At 39.0% G+C, this 22,457-nt stretch overlaps 1 protein-coding gene across 5 annotated transcripts in view; it reads left to right on the forward strand.

Annotated features, from left to right (window-relative positions):
* opcml (opioid binding protein/cell adhesion molecule-like) overlaps nt 1–21,312 on the forward strand; it is a 2,007,248-nt gene extending 1,985,936 nt beyond the window's left edge. For 3 of the 5 annotated variants that reach the window (XM_070894353.1, XM_070894354.1, XM_070894352.1), the window contains 2 exons: nt 15,782–15,817; nt 20,112–21,312. In XM_070894353.1, coding sequence (XP_070750454.1) covers nt 15,782–15,817; nt 20,112–20,215 — 140 coding nt within the window. In that variant the 3' untranslated portion in view covers nt 20,216–21,312. The remainder of the gene's footprint in view (nt 1–15,781; nt 15,818–20,111) is intronic. The other 2 variants (XM_070894355.1, XM_070894357.1) reach the window with 1 other exon arrangement.
* The last annotated feature ends 1,145 nt before the right edge of the window (nt 21,313–22,457 follow it).

A 22,457-nucleotide genomic window follows, 5' to 3' on the forward strand; every position in this document is an offset into this window, starting at 1 on the left:
AATCATGCAATTTCATTAGACTGAGGGGAAACTCATTAAACAGGGAAATGGATTATCATTAGCTGTTTTAAACGTTCATTTTGTTTACTTTACCCAATCCTTCATTTTAGACCTATCAACTTTTTTTAAAAATCCTGTTTATTATGAAGAGGGTTAGAATAATTTGCGACTTTAATCATTTATAGGGAAAACCATCTGAGCCAAGGATTTCAGCATATAAATTACTAGCATCGGTTGAATTTACCCAGAGCTCCATTTTGTTATCATGTCAAAAACAATTCCAACTAGGCAATCAAGTAATACTTAGCTTCCCCTCCCCAAACAACCAAAACAGCATAAATATTTAATTGAAGCATAGAGTATTACAACAAGTGTACATGACTGTCTAGCCTTATGAGGGAATGAGTGCATCTGAGGAATGTTGTTTTGGACTAGAACACCTTCCAGTCTAACATAAGGATATTAAATTGAAAAAAAAACTATTTGGCTCATTCCTCTCACAGACCATGTGCCATCCACTTTATCATGAATTCTACCAACTCATTTAATGTTCAGGGGGAAGGTTGTGAAATCTTTTGCGAGCCCCTAAAATTCATCAAGAAAAGCTCCATAATATGTTTGTTGCATCCTATATTCTTCTTTGCTTTCCTTGATATGACATCTCTATACAGCTCAGAGGCCATCATGTTCCATAGAGTATTGATGGAGCAATCTAGCTCAGTGACACCAACAGTGTTGGTGCAAGTGTCCGCTTACCTCATTTTACACTAGTGGGGACAGTGTGCATTATATGTAGAATTGTTCTGCCTCTGTTAAATAGATTCATGTAGATGCAGTATAAAAAAAGTCCAATTTCTGTCCTTTTATGGGAGAAAAGTAGAAAGAAGTCTGGAAATTATTAGCCTGACCATTTAGAAGTTTAATGTTTTGTTACTGTTTTTAAATGGGCTTGGTATATTCATAGACTCATTTTGTTTGGGAAAAAATGCTCTGTGTGAAAGCATTTTTGATGGCAAAGCACAGCCATACCACTATTAAAAAACTGGTTAAAGTTGTGCCACTTTGCCAGTCAGAGAGGCATAAGGTTCCCAACACCAAGAGCCAGCCTTTTGCTGAAATGGAATCACATCCAAGACCCTATAAGGGTTACTCACACGAGCTCCTCAGGCTGATGCACAAAATATTACACATCTTGTTGTGCAATCGCAGCTGAGCACTATGAAAAGAAAAAAAAAACATTTTTTTTTTATATTGTTTCCCATTCCCTTCTATTGGTTGTGAATTATACGAGTCTTTATCTTTTAATTGAGCGACCTAGATGAAGGACTAAGGTCCCACCATGCAGAATATCACTAAAGTTGAAAAGAGTGGGAGAGAAGATGAGACCAATAAAAGTATGGGTTGGGTGACACTAATTGTGTGTTTTAAAGCCTGGAGGTAGCATGAGCAAGGGAAGACTAAGAGGGTAAAGAGGTCACAGTTTTGCGGTTCGATAAAGATTTCAATAGAATGACAGAATGTGATCAATCTTGATTTCAACACAAAGAGGAGGATGAGCATGTAGGACAACATATTGGTAATTTAGGAGGAACAAGAGAAGGAAATGCAGATGAGCAATGATATTAAAATGTGTTTGTCCACAGAGGGATAAGAAAGAGGGTCATATAGAGAGAGAGAACCATTAGCTGTCAGACAACAAGATTTTTCTTATATCCTCTCCAGGATTGCAAGACAATTCTTAAACTATCCTCCTAAAATATAGGAGCAGTCGTCAAGCCTCTAGTTCCATTAGCACTAATGGCCCTTCAGCACCTCTCACAAGTGATCCTTTTTCATATATGGCCTATGGCAGGGCGTCTCCAGACTGTTTGATTATGGTAGGGGTGAGCGAGGGAGGCATCATCACAGCCAAGTTCAGTTCTGTCTTCATTATACATTCAACAACAACAACTTGTATTTATATAGCGCCTTTAACGCCGTAAAATGTCCCAAGGCGCTTCACAGGAGTGTTATATGACAAAACTTTGACACCGAGCCACATCAGAAATGAGGGCAGAGGACCAAAAGCTTGGTCAGAGAGGTAGGTTTTAAGGAGCAGCTTGAAGGAGGAAAGAGAGGTAGAGAGATGGAGAGATTTAAGGAGCGAGTTTCAGAGCTTAGGGCACTACCATGTATGTACATTTTCCAGTAGGGGTCACTACAGAGTGGTCAGCAGCAGGAACCCTGAAGCCAATTGGAGCACTTCCACTGTCGAGGAGCAGGGCTTAAACTTGGAGCCCGCTCTGTGGAGCTCAGCCTCAGATGGTAGCTGTTGCGTCAATAATGGATGATGACTTTTGTTAAGTGCCATTCACACAAACGTTACACTGAAGATTATTGAATGAGTCTAGATTACTATCGTCTTTTACATCTGTTTCATCTGTCTGGGCTCAATGGTAGCATTTTCGTCTCAGAGTCGGAAAGTCATGGATTCAAGCTCCATTTCAGAGACTTAAGCTCATAACTCAGGCTGACACTTCATTACAGTACTGAGGTGTTTTCTTTCAGATGAGACATTAAACTGAGGCTCTATCTACCTTCTCAGGGTAACATAAAAGATCCCATGGCACCTGGCTAGTAATTATCCCTCAATCAACATCACTAAAAAAAAAATTTTCTTGTCATGTATCTCATTCTTTTTTGACCTTGTGTAAATTGGCTGCTGTGTTTCCCTAAATTATAACAGTGACTACACTTCAGAAGTATTTCATTGGCTGCATTGGTCATAAAAGGCTCTATATAAATGCAAGTCCTTTCTCTTCACACCTTCAAAATGGGACCAGCAGCAGCAGTTCAGATTCTAGCCAGCCTGAACCATGTTTACACCACTGGTTGTTGCCTTTAACTGTTCATTCTAGACGATAGTTCTGTACCTCAATGAATCCTGGCAAGTGAAGAGCAGTCTCCCAAAAGCTAGAAATTTAAATCTGCATATAAAGAGGGAATAGAAGAATCTTTGCTCTCCAAACATTTAAAGTTCCAAGAAGTTCAACAGATCCCCTGAGCACATGGCAAATTTGGCTTGACACCACACTGAAATTGCACTCCATGCAGCGTCGAACTCGAGCGGTCTGAGAATGCCTCCCTCCCTCCCCCCTCAACTTTGCTCCAATCAGATCGGGCCCTGACTCCAGATTTACACTGCAAGTTCAGTGTCAGTGCAAGATGGAAATCCTGTGCACATTTATTAAGCTGGCATCCTTAATCTGTCAGTGTGTATGAACAGAACCTTGAATGAGTGTTAAACAGCAGGGGAAGAGCAAATAAATGTTAAGTTCTTAATGTAAATGAAATCCATCCATAACGAACGGAACAATATTTTATTTTCTCTGAAGTAGGGTTTATGAGTTCAGCATACTGCCTTGGATAAAGTAGAAAGACAACAGTAAAGCAGTTTTATTTCACATCAAGCTCATTTCACTGAAATGGCATTTCCCACTTTATCATCTCAGAATAAATTTCTCTCCAATTAATACTCTCTTCCTCCTGGGAGTTTGGCTTTGTAAGGAGGAGAAGCAGAAATTATGTTTCAGCTGTCAGTTCAGCTTGCTGTTGAGAAAAATACATATAAGAAATCAATAATGCTTCATCTTATTTGTCAGCTGTATCCTAGCACTTAATGCTTATCAAAGGCACATTACCCCAAGCTATTAAAAAAATTACCAGTTATTTAGTAACAGTGTGAAATAAATCATTTTAAAAACTGTTTTAGCACATGAATAATCCAATGATTTTAGACACAGTTCAGGTTAAACAGACAATCTCTGAGATTGGTGGTAAATGTAGATACAACCCACTGAAATATCTTGCTTAACCTTAACTTATCATACATTAATCGCATTACACTTCACTACCTAATGTTCATCAGCTAGTTATAAATTAGTATTTATATCTTTACTGAAATATTTCTAATCAAAATAGTAGGGGAGCAACTTTTAAATCAATCCTGTGTTAATAATAATGTAGCTCGTAGGGGTGTAGCTTCGAAGGCAGACATATAGTTACACTAATAAAACAATTACTGTCAAGTTAGACAGTGCCTATGTTGGTTAACATATTCATTGTCTTATCTGTCAAAAATAATCATTGTTTACTGCTGTGGTAGAGGTGATTATTTTTCATATTTTAGATCATTATTCCTGTTTTTCCATCAACTATCCAAAGATATTCAAACCCTCAAGGGTTGGGGGGAAAGATAATTCAGGATGATCCGACAAATATTTGCTGTTTTCAGGTTCTTAGTTAGGATGTTGTGGCTTTGTTAAACACAAAATGCTAATTTCTGATGGACACTTTCAGCCTAATGGCACAATGTATTGTCACTCCATTTGTTGACACAAAGTAACTCATATGATAGCTTCTTGATCTTGGCTGTGGCATCAGAAAGAGGCAGCAAATTGGCCCGAGATAGAAGGAAAATAAACAAAATGAGGCAGAACAGGCCACCATCATGCAGCCATTAGCAACAGTCTCCAGAACACCATTGACCAATGGCAAGATACTGTCCAACCCTATTGAGTGAGAGATATTTTAATATTTAATGTTTTTTGAGAAAAATATACAGGGCTGAATTTTCCTCGAACATTTCTAGCATTAAAGTTTCTCTAACCCCTCCCAAACACCATTTAAAAAAAAAATGGCTGGTGTTCTTAGTCCAAGCAAAAAATTAGTTTTCCTTGAATTAGGGTGAAATAAAACTCTATAATACAAACAAAAGAACACCTATCTAGTGTTCATATCAACTCCTTTTATCTGCTACTTTAGCTGAGGCAATAAGCCACGTAAAATAAAATACAGCAGACAAAAGAATTTCATATGAATTCAGCATGCTTTCATACACCACTATTTCACTAATTATTTCCGCTCTTTTTGTTTGCTTTACCTTCATTATGTGCCATACCTTCATGGGAGCAAGCAATGACCTATTTTTTAAGCCTTTGGTAAAGCCTTTATAAAACCAGTTGCTGGGAAATGCACTAGAATGGCATGATTTCACTTGTATGTCATATCTTCCCTCACTGGGAAGACATATGTGCCATCAGTTTGTGGCTGAAACCAGGAATGTAGCTGCATGGCATTATATGCTGGTGCAACATTGTGCCATCTCAAGTCACCATGCAGGCCGAACTTTGGTCAGTAAGGAAATTCATTTGGTTTAGAACAAAAAATGGAATCCGATGAGTCAAGCTACAAAGTGCATTCGGCTATATTACAACTATTTATAGTCGCAAAAGTATTTGATTGGAATTCATGCTAATGATACCCTGTCAGTGCAGAAAGTGATACCTCAGGTGGTGTGATTGTTGCTGTTCAACTAACCTATTATTTTGTTCCATTTCTGTCTGACCTTTCTATCTCATGGGGCCTGAGCGCATTCTGCTTTTTATCTTCTTTCATTTTCATCATGTAAGTAATCATATAATCTTCATTATATCCCTTTGTTACTCCATTCCATTCTCCGATCCCTAAAAAGAATAATTTGCAAGGACTAAACCCTTCAATTGTTAAAGAATAATTGTATTCCATATTACTCTTGGATGGAGTATATTTTAGCTTACATTAATAGTTAAATGGTTAATTAGGTGGAGAAAAATAATAAAATATTACTTCCTGACCTATGAACCCAGGCTTGTTTATCTTATAATCTTTGACCTCTAGGATTACTTTCTTTGATGAAAGATATTGGCGTTCTGCTTTTTGTTTGTTTACTAAAAAGAGACAGTACTGCCTTTTCATAAATCCACAGGATATCTAATTCAGTGCTTAATATGTTAGATTTCTCAAATGTGGTAATACTAGACACGTGATTGCTTACTTCAAATATCTTATCAATATATTCATGGTATTAAAATTACCTAATTCAGATTGGTAATATTTCAGAAACAATTGCAGTGTAATGAAAGGAGACTTGCTGTGTACTTTATTTTTTGATTATTTTTTAAAATTGTAGTTAGCCTGCAGAAAGCACTGCACAAAAGTGGAAAGTAACTGGAATTAAAGGAGTCCTGTCTCTTTAAGAACAATTGCCATGGCAAGAGTTTGTTAACATGAATTGGTTCCTGAATGTTCTACCCAGTGAATATAATGCTGAGTCTTGTTAACCCTTTTTTTCTCCCCACCCGTCTTTAAAAGTAAATTCTGTGTTGCTGAAAGATGAAAGGAAATGGCTGACAACCTATAATCTGGCCAAAGACTCGAGTTCCATTTAGATGTGACATGTCTATAAATAGGTGGGGTCTACACAGTATAAATACAGAATTGTAATTCACTTACGTGAACATGGTTACACCAGTTATAGATGCCCACTCAGTGACAGTTATACAGTCTCCAATATTCAGACATATTAATGTGGTGAAATAATAACATCAAGAAAAAGCCAAACAAAACAAAACACTTAGTGACCCAAGTGCACTACTCTAGTCTGCAAATAAAACATTTTGTGGAAATGTAGCATTGCTGATTTCATTATGTAGCAAATAAATAAGAACCTGCAAGTATTGACATGGATGGTGCAGATTAAATATTTGCTTATTTGACTTCAACAGATGGCTGATTGTTTTATTAAAAAGCACTATAAATAACAGGAAATTATCCAAGGTTATCATGTAAAGCACGCAGTTACAGCATAGTGCTTCCCAGTCTATTCTGTTGTCAGTTTAAGTACATTCTTAGTCATGTTTGCTCTTCAGATTCTTTTCAACCAATTTCAGGTTTGCAAGCCTAATTTCAGAAAATGCACTCCCTGTAATATTTAGAAAATGTGAGTCACTTGACTTGATTAAAAATACACATTTTAAAGCTTTTTCTGTCCATTTCCTTTCACCTTTACATCTTTTTTGTAACTCCTGTTAGATATATTTTTTATCTGTTCATGGAATGTGGACATCACTGACTAGTCCAGCATTTATTGCCCATCCCCAATTGCCCTTGAGAAGGTGGTGGTGAGCCGCCTTCTTGAACCTACGCTGAACTAATATGTAATGAACAGTTGAAATCATCGTTCTGTTCTTAAAACCTTTGCTATTTGGCACTCCAAAGGATGTGGCCTTTTGTTCCTTCTGCCCTACTTTAATGAGCTCTGGGTTATATAAACACATTTTTAAGTTGGATTACAGCTAATTGTAGTTATTAAAGAGTCTGTTTCTTATTCTCTGCATCCCAGGCGAGACTACCACAGAAATAAAATCTATATGTTACAGCTAAACATTAGCCTTTATCATTTTCAGCTTATGAGCAAGAATGGAGTATGTGTTATGCTCCCATATCTACAGGACTTCTGTATTTCACTGGGGCAAAAAAATATAGGCAGTTTACATAAGAACATAAGAAATAGGAGCAGGATTAGGCATTTGGCCCCTTGAGCCTGCTCCACTATTTAATAAGATCATGGCTGATCTGATCTTGGGCTCAGCTCCACTTCCCTGCCCGCTCTCCATAACCCTTCACTCCATTATCATTCAAAACTCTGTTCATCTCCACCTTAAATATATTCAATGACCCAGTTTGGACATGAGTTGCTGGAAAATGATAAAACCACAGAATCAACTGTTTATTCTACGGTTTTCTATCCAGTTCCAAAATGACACCTTGCGTTTGCAGATGCCAGTCAAGAGATGCAACAGGGTGCATACAGGCGAAGTCATCCACTTCTGCGTTCCTAGGTCATATTGGGAAATTCCACTGGGAGCGATCTAATTTCCTGATGTGTGCTCCTGGCATGCACCATTTTTCAAAATAACCAGAAAAATTGCATTTGTTTCCATTTTTTTTTTTGAAGTATAATCTCACCTCTGGAGTATGTATGGCAAAGCATTTGAGTCATGCCTTGCTTCCAGATAGCCTGATCCTATCTGGGAGCAAGGCATGACTCAAATCCCAAGTCATTTATTTATTACATATAAATAAAACCTATTCACTAATTAATTCTAAAAAATAAATTCATCCAACATAAATTCCACAGAACAAAGCCTTTCATTATTATTTTTCTCCTCCAGATTGGGCAAGGGGAAGCATGACTGGTTGAGTCATGTTCAGCCCATAGTTATTGTTGAGGTTCCTCTGATCTTCCAATTGGATTCTTAATTCAAAGGACAACAAGGTGGACTACGTTTATTTACCCTTTCCTCACCGCCCCCACCCCCCAAAACACCTTGTCCAATGAAGTGAAAAAGTTACATTTCCCACAGCATTCCATTAGCAACCTGGAAGAAAACTAACAGCCTGTTAAGGCTGTGAAATTCCCAACCATCTGCGTTAAAGTCAACCATTCAGCCACTTGGAGTAGCAGAGCACAGAGTGTCACTCTTTAATCAAAATCCAATGTTTTATGCAATGTTAATACAAGACGTTTAATGCCATCAACAGCTCTGTGCTGTAGAATGATAATAAACACGAATTTGCGAAATTTGCCAGTTGACTTAAAAGGACAAATGATCTCAGTTTGTGTTTAACTCTTCACCAACAAGTTCTGCTTATGAAAATGATCTGAGGACACCATAAATTTTAGTTCATGTGATGTTATCTCTGAATGTTGACTTTTGTCAGTTAATTACTGAAAGTTCTATTTTCATTTGTTAAAATTAGTTTTGAATTGCACCCATTTCATTCATCACATTCTTCATGGCAGCAAAAAGTTGTTTAAAGGAATATTTCAGGTATTGGATCTTAGACAAACAAACAATAAAATTATGTTAAGTGCTTCTGCAAAATGGAAACGAGATGCAACCCTTAAATTCAAGCATTGTTTTCCTCACAGCCAGCACTTGCCAGAAGCAACCATTAACAAACTCAAGTTTTACTGATGATTCCTGTTATTTGAAAAATAATTGTGGTTAACCTGATGGTGCTGGACATAATTTTGTCTGCCTTACTAGAATGATGCTGTGCTCGAACCTGGTACAGATCTCCATATTATTTCAGTGATTAGGACCATGGGAACAACAAAAGGGTTAATAGCTCCTGTAATAAGTCATTGCTTGATTTTGTGGATCACATTGTTTTGATCTTAACAAGAAAATGTTAAGTCGTCAACTGTGCAGTAATATCTTCTACATATAAATATTTACCTTCAAAAACACATAGGAACACTGTCCTTATGTTATGCTGGTGACATCTTGATCTTCCCTCCCCTGATTGTGCGCAAGTGCTTTGTTCTGATCTATAACCCATTTCTTTTACCAGATAATACAAAGAGAACTAAGTAGCAACAACGAAACATCCATTAATCATTCATTGTCCCCTCTTTGAGTACAGCCACGCCAACAAATATACTGTAACAATAAATTTGTTAACAAACATTATATAACATGTACCATGACTTCGCAAAATATGCATATAAATACAGGCACTCGCAAATGATGAACAACCATAAAATATGGACACTTCATGACAGTCCCAAATATATCACATTATAACAGATACAAGAGGCACTCTGAAACTATGGATAAATTGGGACTGTGGGCAGCCTTCAGTGCAATAGGTCCTATTTCCTTGGTGAATTTTTCACCTTAAAACACAGAACTCGGGCTCGTGTAATGTTTTTCATGAGCGATGTCACCGGTGGCTAATTACAAAGGGCTGTTCACTGACTATCTCAAGTGACTGAAGACGAACGATGAATACATGTCTTTTATTTGTATGAACGAGTGATTTTATGAACATAAAAATGCCATTTAATAAGAGATTTATTTGCAGGAATATAAGGGCATTACTGGGTAAAATTCAACAACTGATAAATATTGAAATACAACCTGGTTAAAACTACATAAAATACAATGACCACTTGGAAAATACGGACATCTCGAAAAAATGGACAACTGATGCCAGTCGCCAAGGAATCCGTAATTTATAGGTTGTACTGTATATGAATTTTTAAATGAGGAAGTCCATCATCATCATCATCATCATAGTCAGTCCCTCGAAATCGAGGAAGACTTGCTTCCACTCTAAGAGTGAGTTCTCAGGTGACTGTCCAGTCCAATACGAGAATTACAGTTTCTGTCACGGGTGGGAGAGACTGGTTGAAGGAAAGGGTGGGTGGGGAGTCTGGTTTGACGCATGCTCCTTCTGCTGTCTGCGCTTGATTTCTGCATCCTCTCGGCAACGAGGCTCGAGGTGCTCAAGCCCTCCCGAAGCTCTTCCTCCACTTAGGGCAGTCTTCGGCCAGGGATTCCCAGGTGCCGGTGGGGATGTTGCACTTTATCAAGGAGGCTTTGAGTGTGTTCCTGTAACGTTTCCTCTGCCCATCTGAGGCACGCTTGTGTAGGAGTTCCGAATAGAGCACTTGCTTTGGGAGTCTCATGCCGGGCATGTGGAAGATGTGGCCCACCCAACGGAGCTGGTCGAGTGTGGTCAGTGCTTTGAATGCTGGGGATAGAAACACATAAACATGTTGGCCTGAGCGAGAACGTGACGTTGGTGCGTCTATCCTCCCAGTGGATTTGCAGGATCTTGTGGAGGCAGTGCTGATGGTGCTTCTCCAGCGCTTTAAGGTGTCTACTGTATATGGTCCACGTCTCTGAGCCATATAGGAGGGCGGGTATCACTACTGCCCTGTAAACCATAAGCTTGGTGCCAGATTTGAGGTCTTGTTCTTCAAATACTCTCTTCCTCAGGCGACCGAAGGCTGCGCTGGCACACTGGAGGCGGTGTGGGACCTCGTCATCGCTGTCTGCCCTTGCTGATAGTAGGCTCCCAAGATATGGAAAATGGTCCAAATTGTCTCGGGCCGCACCGTGGATTTTGATGACCGGGGGCAGTGCTATGTAGCGGGGTCAGGTTGGTGGAGGACCTTTGTCTTACGGATGTTTAGTGTAAAGCCCACGCTTTCGTACGCCTCGGTGAAGATGTTGACGATGGCTTGGACTTTGGCCTCTGAATGTACGCAGATGCAAGCATCATCCATGTACTGTACTGTGTACAGAGGATGGGATGACCTTGGATCTAGCCTGGAGGCGACGAAGGTTTAACTAGTTCCCATTGGCTCTATAGTTTAGTTCCACTCCACCGGGGAGCTTGTTGATAGTGAGATGTAGCATTGCAGCAAGGAAGATTGAGAAGAGCATTGGTGCGAAGACACAGCCCTGCTTGACCCCGGTCCGGACGTGGATTGGGTCTGTGGTGGATCCGTTGGCCAGGATCACGGCTTGCATATCATCCCTGCTGCTGGCCACTGGGAAAATCATTACAAGAATCCTCCTCAACCATCTTCTCCCTGTAGCTGAAGAGCTCTCCCCAGAGTCACAGTGCGGATTCCGTCCACACTGGACATGATCTTCACCATGAGACAACTGCAAGAGAAATGCAGGGAACAGTAGCAACCCTCACAAAGGCCTTCGACAGTGTCAATTGTGAGGGACTATGGAGCGTCCTCCTCCGTTTTGACTGCCCTCAGAAGTTTGTCACCATCATCCGCCTGCTCCATGAGTAAGTCCATGCTTTTACAGTAAAGAGGAAAGATCTATAAAATATTAGGTAATCTTGTAGCATATCTGCACCAAAGCCAGCTTGAAACATCAAGTGAAAGAAATAACGCTGATTGAAAGAGTGCATATTACTCCAACTAGGTCTTTCCCAGATAGTCGCAAGGGAAACTTTTCAGGTGTTGAGAACAATTAACTCATTTATATCACACCTTTCATGTCCTCAGTACATCACAGAGCACCTTATTGCCAATTAATTATTTTGAAGCGTCATCACTGTTGTTATGCAGGCAAACAATGAAGTCAATTGCACATAGCATGGTTGCACAAACAGCGAGAACAATGACCAGTTAGTGGTGGAAGTTGAGGGATAAATGTTGACCAGGAGAACTCCACTTCTTTGAATAGTGTCATGGGATCTTTTATGTCAGCATGTACAGGCAGGCGAGGCCTCAGTCTGAAAGATGTCACCTCCAACAATGAGCACTCAGTCCTGCAGTGAAAGGTCAGCTTAGATTATATGCCTAAATGCCTCGAGTAAGATTTGAGTCCATGATCTTCAAACTCAAAAGTGAACATAGTATCACTGATCCAAGAAGACGCATGTTGGCCCATAGTGTGATCACAGCACATGTAGGAAGGCTCTAACCTTTCCTCATACTTTCAGATAAACAAGGGAGTAACATCACAAGATACACACTAAAAGATGATTCACTAATCTCTGTTTAGTTTTAAAATTATTAAAGGATTTGTTATGAAACAAAAGAAATAGTTGCTAGAACATGCACTGATGCAGCTGCAAAACCCTGAGACACAATAGATTGGTGACGGGAGCAGGAGGAGATTATTTGAATCTTTGGAGGACTATGATTTTCTCTTAGCCTTATGAGTCAACCCAGATCATTGCTGAATCTGTGTCTCATTTTTGACCATTCAGAGAATGGTCCATATCTGTAATCCATTATCATTCTAACTTGGAGCTGAAAATGTTGTTCTCAAGGATACGTGGTTTGTGAGGAACATCAAGAGAGGGCATTCTTGAATGACACATTGGGCCCAATTTTGGCCATGACTTGCATCAATTTTTTTGGAGTAAGTTGTTTTTTCTGGTGTAAGTTAAAAAAATTTGCTCCAGAGTAAGTCAGTTAGGTACGATTTTTTTGAGGTCAGTTTTTTTTCCAAACGGGGGCATTCCCAGACACTTACGCCAGTTTTGGTCATTTACGCCACTTTGGCCAGCAAAAACTTACTCCAAATTGACTTAGGTCAGTGCATGTGGCCAGCTCTGAAAAACCTTGTGGCAGTGAAGGAAAAGCAGCGCACATTCAGCAGACATTAGGGCAGGGATAGGGAGGAAAGGGAACTGGAGAGGACCTCAACAAACAAGCACCAAACATTGCAAGGAAAAGCTCAAACAATTAAAATACTAATAAAAATGAAGTAAATCCTACAGGAGAAATGCGAGCTGCTGGCCGCGATGTCACGGGGGGGAGGCGGGGCGGGGGTGGGTGGGGGGGGGGGGGCGGGTAGCCAGAGAGAGAGAGAGAGAGATGCTGGTATACAAAACACTCTTTCTCATCCCCTCCCCCGCCAAAACTCTCCTCCTCCACCGCCCCCCCAATCAAAAGTCTCAAGCACAGCCACTAAATAAAAAATAGAACCGAAGTCCTACCTCGCTCGGGAACTTAGCGGGCTGGCCGACCGGTGTGGGAGACCACTCGGCCAGGGATAGCGTGCGGCGAGATCGGGCACTCTTTCGGCTGGGGATAGTGGCTGCGAGCATCGGGTCCTGCTCACAGCCCACAGGACGCGCTGGGAGGGCAGGAGCATGCGCAAAGTCCTCACTGAGCATGCACGCAAGTGCCGGCAGTGCTTTCTGCACTGGCCTGTTGCTCCGCCCCCCCCCTTCAGTCTCCATGCCACACCACACCACGACTCCAGGGACTCCAAAGAGCGGCCAGGATGGGGCCCCCTTTTTTCTCGCGCCCTTTCCAGCACGCAAAGTCGGCGCGCTTTAGGTCAGTACGCCAATAAAACGGTTTGGGCAATGTTGGGCTCATTACTCTGAATGAAATAGACCATTATTAACTAGATTAACTAATATCAAATGACTTAAACAAGAGTTCTGGCTATTAGTTCCTGGAAGGATCCTTAACATTCAATACAGATCTTGAAATCACACATCAGAATAGGTGCAGACTGAGCTCACTTGTACCCTACTGTAATGTATCCCCTTCACCTCTAAAGGGCATTGCCAACTGCATGAAGCTAAATTTTTCAACATTTCACACGAGTAACCCAAATTGTGCCAAATTGTGAGCAGTTTGATGCTGTGGAGCCACCAAGAACTTTATTGAAACTGGTCCAAACTCGGTTCATGTAGTCCATTATGGCCTTCAGACAAAGGAAACTCTCTCAGAGCTCTAGTTGGTCTGGATTCAAACACGGGTCCGAAAAGTGAAAGGAAATGTCCGAACCATTTATACCACCGAACCTCGTTGTATTTATGCTGTGTTGAACATTATTTTTGCAAACCAATAAAAAAAACATTTCCTTATTCTACTAAGAACATCTCTGAATTATTTTTGGGCAAAGGAACAAGTTATATAACTGCTATCACTCCATTTGTGGCTTGGTAAAGATTTGTACTAGAATTCCAGGAGTCCAATGTTATTACACCCAGCAATCGGCAGGTGATCCAACATAACCAATCTGATATTTTAACCATAATAGTACTCCAAAGTACAGGAGTCAACTGGGAAATGGAGATTACATTGATTTAGGATGGAACAGGTGCTGGCTGCAAGAAAAAATTGTGTTTTTTATGTACAGCGAGGTTGCAATTCCATTTTATTTATCGAGAAACACATGCTGTTTAGGTAAGTGTATCATTTGACCATTCATCTGGATCTTTCCTTTAAAGAAAATGAATGTGGTGCAAACTCAAAATGAGATTAATAGCACCAGCAGTGCCGTTTGTTCGAATTTAAATCAAGGTTTGTGATGAGAGGTTGAAACCTTCAGAGTAATACTTGGGAGGTTAACCACATGGTATTGGGAGGTTGTAAGTGGAATAAATAAAGAATCAGACATTTGAATTAACAATTCCTGCAAACACTGCTATCTATTGCTTCAAACTTTGCTGTTTTCATTTTTTTGCACCATTTACATTGATATTGTTGCAATCATCTTTCTAATGATTTGTCATAGTTAAAAAATATATGTAGTTGGATGTGAGTCCTCTTTTTATTAAATTATGGTTAATAATTTTGACCAAATCTGAAATCTTTTTCTATTGACAAATCTCCATTATATCTGCAGCCTGAAGTGATACATGCTTCTTGAATTGAATATCCAGTTCATTAAATACCGTTACGTCAGTCCTGGGCAGTCAGCACTCACTCCTGGGCTCAAAACTGTTGAGACCTTCCTGCAACATACACTTTTCAAACAATCGCATACACCCCATTGTTCATGGCATCAATTTGCTGGAACAATCCACTCACGGGAAAGAGAACTTTTCAAGAGCCCGCACTTTGAATGTTTAGAATAATTAACACTGCAGTTTAATCTTTTAGCCCTTAAAATGTTCCTCTACTCTCGAGTGAAGTAATATGGTTTACTGCTGGTGAGAGTTCTGTCAACTCCCTTTCTGTATTAGAATTTCTTTACTAAAGATTCCGTTGCACAGGTCTTGAGCGTACATTTTGAAAAAGGAAATGAGAACTTTCTGCAGTGTTCAAAACTTATATGACGATTATCTCCCTCAGTCAAACCTCAGTTACTTCCTAATTTTGTGCTGACGTGAATCCTAAAATGAGCTATGCTGGGCTGTGGATGGTATCAGCAAAGTGTTGTTGGATTGTACAATCCAGAGACGTACCACTGGAAAAATCCACCTATCCAGGATTCATAGGCTGGCCTCACTTAGGAAAGATTGCAAAATAGGCTGTCAGCAACTGGTTGGTATCTCTATCCAGACATACAGTCCTGCATACATAACCATTTAGGTGGGCTGTTTGTTTCATTTTCACTGCTAGGGCTAGGGCTGCCATGAGGAGGAATGGGATTGGTAGCTCTTGTTTTGTCTACTGCACCTGAACTACCTGTAATAATTCTCATGCCAGGTACTGATCAAAACAACCTTTGTAACACTGGACCTTCGATTTCAGAATGCATGTATTTAGATCTGGATTTAACATCCAGTGCATCATGTGACTAATACTGAAATCCTGTATTTTGAAGTTTTCGCTCCACACTCTTGTTGCAACTTAGTTTACATTTAAATTGTTTATCATAAGCTTTCTTCAATTTTTTTTTAGAAGAGAAAACTTCCACAATTCTTGCAAATTGGAAAGGTTTGTAAATTAAAAAGAAATTAAAAATGCATGAAACAAATTATAATTGCACTACAACTTAACAGTCTCTGTGAGTCCTAAAGAATACTAAACTAGATGCTGCTGTTCAAGCAAATAAATTAACCTATTAACCCCAAGAAATTGGTCTTCAGCACCAGTACTGTTGTTGCCTCTTTATAGCTTCTAAGTAAATTTGCTCCATTACTTAATTCCCAAATCCAGATCCCTTTAAAATGTCTGTTGCTTTGTAGTGTTTCCATTCATCTAGTTCAATTAGCACAGTTGTAGTAACCTGGTTTAGTTGTTTAGTTTGCTGTACTGAATGCATTGTAAACATGTGCATGTGTGTGTTTAAATCTCATCAGTAGCATTGGATCATTTCAAATTGTACACTGAAATACTCAATATTTGCATTGTGATATGATGCTTTTTGAAACGGTATTTTAAAATTATTTGCTTATGAAAAAGAATTGCAGCCAAATCCCTGGTAAGATCAACCGAGAATGTCCAATGATCTTAAGAGAAAACTGATCTTGCCGGACGTGATTCGGTCATTAAAAATGTATTTTTCAGATGTTGTATGATAGAAAATTTATTTTTAAGCTCAGACGCAGGCCTGTTTTCATAGGTTAATTTCAACCATGTTGGTTAAATAACAACATGTAATAAAGTTTATGGCTCAGAAATTGCTGGAAAAATAATAGCGTGTTCACGCCTGTTAAAAAACAGCATTTTGTGGCGACGAAGAGATACGCCATGGGTTGCAATTCGTCACAAATTGCTGGATGATTTGCACTGTTCCACCGCTAGCCTCATATAAATGGGAGCTCACCGTTAACCTTCCCGTTAACATTCATTGAGTGTCAAGAAATTGCTAGATTTTGCTGTACATTTTTACATATTTTTTTCTTATTCCACTTTGTGTCTTTTTTTTCTCTCTCTCTTAATCCATTCTTTTTCTTTCCCTCTTTGCTTCTCTTTCTGTACTCTAATTAACCTTATTTCCTTCTCTGCCATTAGCTTTGTTTCTTTCTTTTTCCTTAAATTAAATTGATTAAGGTAATAGACCATTGGACCTGAATTTCACAAGGTCCTAGATGTCTCATTGACCTTACTGTACCGTTATCAATTCGCATTTCCAGCAATTTATGGTGCAAAAATAATATGATTTGAAGGGTGAGGTAACAACCCAATTCACAGTGCTTGCTGCTCCAGAAATTGCTGGGCCATTGGTAGCATAAGAGATGCTGACTTTGAAATTGAACTGTGGTGTAATAGGCCCAAATTCTTGATTCATTCTCTTTCCACAATTATAGCAAACATGAACTTGTTTAAAATTACTTTATTTGCTTTATTAAAATGGGTTGATGTCTCTGCTGTAATAGCAGAAAGAGGAATTACATAAAAAAGGCCTTATGCATTTCTTCCCATTATTATCATAGCGTAACTTCAAAGTCCCTGTGATTAGCACTTTAACATTAAATAATCTTAACTCCTTGTCAGATTGTAGCATCTTTCTATTTTGTAGCATGAAATAACTCTTGTTACATTTTTGTCTTCATAGCCTATCAGTAACACAGATACCCCTCTTTCATTCTGTGTTTTAAGTGTAGCATATGAAGCTAAAACGCAATGGCTAAAAGTGCTATTGTAGTTTATCACTCTGTGAAGCAGTTTGTCAATAGCTATCATTTTGATGATGTGGTGAGAATGCATTTTACACAATATTACAGATTGTGGGCTCAACAACAATTTCCAGTTGTCTTTTAACGTTGAAAAGATAATTTAAACAAAAGAAAGGAACACAACAGTAAAGCAGAAAAAGTAGTCACTGAAATGCTGCTGAAGGTGCATTAAAGAGACAGTATCATTTTGGAGGGACTACAGTAAATTAGTCAGTTATCATAATTAGTCATAACCAGTCTGGCCATAGGTATCACAAGCATTTTCCACTGTACCCTCCTTTCTGTCGGCTGCTATAGTATCTGCCAATTGTCACTCTCCATTTTAGGTCTTCCCTGACGCATTTACACAATTTCAATGAATTCTCCTAAAAAAAAATGATCTAATTGGTTGGACTTTGAGTTCATATTAAAAGAAAATCTTATTAGCTCAACAGCAAGATTATTCAGGAAGGACAGAATTTGATGCTTAATGATCCAGGAGCTAATTGACTGGACTCGACCCCTTAGTGGAAGAGGGAGAATCCCATTGGTTAGAGACTATTAACCACCAATTAAGTCAATAATAATCATCTGATGTAAAAGTAAGAGGAGCCTTTCTGGGATCAGCAAGTTTAGTTTCTGAGTCAACAAGTTTTTTTGGAGATAATTTCAGCAGAAAGAAATGGAACACTATTGCAAACATTAATCTAACTGTAAAATTCAGTATGTCATACTTTTAACTCATGCCTTCTACAAGATCCTGTTTTGCTAAGTCCATTCTTATTGAGTGCTATTCCAGACAGTGTAAAGAGCACACACCATGAACCTGTCCAAATCTGGTCTATAAATATCAATTTAATCAATTGCCATTCATATTACAATACACGTTATGCCTGCTTTTCTTAAAGCAACTGGTCTAAAGAAATAGCACAAAAAAATTACAAAAGAAAATCCCAATCTGCAGGCCATCTTCTTCATGTCCCAACAGTATTTCTGTTTAGTATTGTCTTAATAGGGCAACCTAAATTGACCCTTGTTGTCATCCATTGGTCAGTTATCTGGAGGGATGTGGCAGTGAGCCTAACATATTGGCTCCCATTCACTTTGCAACAGAGGACGAGTATAGTGCACCATGTCTACAATTCCCATGCACTACTGAGCTTCTAACGTACAGTACAGGGAAGCCAGATGCTTCACCCCAAGGAGGGAAGAAAAAATCGGAGTTATTCCTGGTCACTCGTGTACAATTTGTAGTGGCCATCTTAAAAACATGATTTAGAGATGGCATTTGGACTGAGGAATTCTGCATGGTCTCTAATAATAATTAAGCAAATTTTTTTCAAAATGTTATTCATAGTGAATCTCTTTGGGATAGAAATGCGACTTGGTTAGTTATGCAAAACATCAGTACCTCATGGGTCGCCTGTCATATGCCCCGCTCAGTTCTATTGGCATCAGTGGAACTGAATATCAAGCCAAGAATAAAATGGGTGTCCGATGCGATACTGTCAGTTTTGTGCTACCGTCAAAGACAAATCTCTGCCCCATTGTGCTTTCCTATAGAAATGCCAACAAATGTAAACCAGCCTGTGACAAAGAAACCTGAGCTTTAATATTGCAAAGTGTCTTCTTATTTTCTGCTTTCCTCAGTGAGGGAAATCATTATTAAGAATTGGCCAAATTTTCCACTTTGTTAACACACTGTTGGGATCAAACAATCCCAGATCCGCCACAGTACAGATTAGATGGCATGTAGAGTTTTCCCTTTCCCAATAATGTCCCTTAACCTAAAGGAGTCTAATCTGCAGGCCAAAGACCGTAAGCAGTCCTGAACCCTGGCAACCTGTCTTTTATAATCCAAGCAGCTCGACCCCATTTATGTTTATATTTCTTATTTACTGGTTTGTCCTGTTTGAAGGTTATGGGCCTGAAGATTTGGAAAGGGCTGTTCTTACTGGAAAATTAAAACATTAAGATTTGATAGTATCAGCACCTATGGAAATTAATGGGAACATGGATATAAACTTTATATGATAACCGCAAGACTATGCTACCTACCAAGATTAAAAAGTGTGGACAATCCTGTCTTAATCCCATTCTCAGCAGATCACTGTCCAGTGTATCAACGTGAATTTTCATTCTTTCCACGTCAGTCATTCTCATCGTAGTTCAGAATGAGACTTCAATAGTAATGTATTGGATAAAGACCAATGCAGCCCAACTGACCAGTCCCAAACTTTGAAAAATGCCATAAACTATTCCCTCCATCCTATCCCTCAGTCTCCTTCTTTGCTAAATATTGATCTAGAATTTACCAACAAAACCTAATGCCAAATTATCGTAAATTTAAATGCAATTGAGTGATGCCCATAGCGTGCTGAAGTTAGAATGCCAAATTCATTTCATTTAGGATCTTTACTGAGAAAACAGTCTGAAACAACTTCAACTGTTATTCCAGAGGTCAAACAGTCCTCCCAGAGGATACTGTCTCTTAACATGCATTGACTTTGAAGGTTTCAAGCACCTCTCAGAGATATTTCAGGGTCAGTGTAAGCTACAATTTGCAGCACTGTGAGCTTCAAACCATGGCATAAGTACTAAGCTGGTAATATGTGCTTGTCTATCCACAGGTCCAGGAGCAGTGCTTGATGGGAACAACCGCGCTTCTGCAGGAATGACTGCTTCACTATGGGTACTGGCGATACTCTTCGTCCACTTCCTCTTCAAATTTTGACGTGGCGCGGTGCCATTGAACAGCGCACTGCCTCTAACCCGAACAGAACAAATAAACTTTATCCTGCACAGGTTGTGCACAGGCTATAAAACATCGCGTATAGGTTCTGTGCTGACAAGTATTTGTTTTTGTGAGTCCATACTGGTATTTCCCCTCTGTTGGCTGCAGGGCGCTGGTGCATAATTGCTGTCAGAACCGTTAGTTCAATTACTGTTGATTTTCCACTTTTTAATCCTCCATTTTTAGCTGATGTAGTGTTTACATATTTTATGCTTTTAATGATGTTTATTTATGCAGGTGCTCTTCATCAACCTTCCCCTCACATACGTAAAGCTGTCTGTGGTTTTACTGGGTGGATGATATAATTTACCTGTATACTATTCGTAGGCTACCAGATAAATAATGTAATATGCCTGTAGACCATTGGCTAATTAACAGGTGGATTGTAGCCCATTGGCTAGCTGAGCAAATGTCTAGCAGATAAGCTGCACACTTAATACAAAAATGGCAGTTTTACATTAAAGTTTAAGGATCTTTATCTTAGAGCAATTCTATTCCAGAAATATATCTCACTAACGTTTAGGCCCATATCGACTATCACCATAATATATAAATTGTGGAAAACTAATAAAATTGTATCTGTCATGTACGTTAAAGTAAATATATAACACTTTAGTTTCCATTTGATTGTGTATTATGTGCGCACATAACCATATTTCTGCACTTTGAGTCCAATATACTTATATAATTTGCTGAAGGCTTTTCCTGCACTGCAGTGGAACTAGGCCAAAATTAGCAACCAGTCACATGAGAGAAAGAGATGGTCATTTGAAATGCATCCTGGGAAGGCCTTTCCAGCATACTGTGTATTTGGTGTCTCCTAGTTTATATGTTACTAGTTTATAAAAAGGGAAGCCATGTGATTGCTTAAAGCTGCAGTATCCCTTTTATTTTGTTGGCATGATGCATTTCTATAAGAACAAATTAAATGTATACAATGGTACCCGTTAAAAACGATTTCTGGCTACGTGAGATTTTGTTCTAACTTTTCATTTCGCGGAAGTTAGCTGGAATAATCCTAGAAATTATGCTACAGGTTTTGCACTTCAGATGTTTGCTACTATTCATTTTAATTTCAAGCCGTAATTTTCATTGTTTTAAAACTGACAGATCTCAACCCGACGGTGTGCTGGGTTGCTGTATTCAGCAATCCTCAGGCAGCAGCTGTTTGTGTGCTCAGCTCACATGTTACAAACATCGTTCTTCCCACAACATGATCATACATATTAGGGTTATGAGGGCTATGTAACATTAAAATTTTTATTTCTTTAAAATGTTACTGTGTCATAGAGCCACTGAGCAGATTCCAGTGCTAGAAAAGATTTAATCAGGTTTAATCAGAAATGGGAAGTATGGTATTGACAGGAGCTGGTAGGCAATGGGAAAGAAGGGTCTTGCTAATATTATCCTGTAGCTGCCTTAGTGTTGCAATCTTTCCAATTGAATAATATGAAGCTGATGAATTAAATCAATTGTGTTGGTTTTAAACTTTCAAAAATGAGGGACTCAGAGTATTCTAATAGATGCTCAAGAAAACTTACACTAACCTCATTCATCCTTCAGAGCAGGAGGTCAGATGTTAGGGCAATAGTGTGTTGGCTGAGAACTAGCAAAATCATTCAAGGTGCAGATGACACTGAGCTGCTTCCATTGCTGGGATTGGAACTCCTGACACACCAGGTTACACTACAAACCATCCCGATTTAAAGTATTAGGTGCAAGACAGAGTGCATACTTCTGAAGTGTAAAACCAATATGTGCACTACAAATTCGAGCAATATTTTCGAAAGTTAATAGGCAAAAAATTTAAACTATCAACTTACATTTTGTCAAGCAAATTTTAGCACCTCGTACACCTTCTTTGAGCTGGAAAGCTTCACAGGGGAACTGATCCAATACATGGTCTCGCAGAACCAGTCTTGCCCACGTTTAAGCTTGAGCTACCTTGAAGCAATATCATCAAGCTTACAGAATAAAACAGACACTGCACAGGAATGGTAAAGTATATTTAAATTTACTTTAAAAAAATTATCTTAAATTTAATTTACATTTGACAACCTTACTTGATATTTCAGAGCCATAAAAACACTTTGAACCATATAAAAATTGCTAATGAAATTCTAATACAAAATATAATTACTACTGTTCTCTGATATTATTTGCTTCAGTTCTTTGAGGACGA

The sequence above is a fragment of the Pristiophorus japonicus genome, chromosome 11 (assembly GCF_044704955.1).
Source record: "Pristiophorus japonicus isolate sPriJap1 chromosome 11, sPriJap1.hap1, whole genome shotgun sequence".
Classification (NCBI taxonomy): Eukaryota; Metazoa; Chordata; class Chondrichthyes; family Pristiophoridae; genus Pristiophorus; species Pristiophorus japonicus.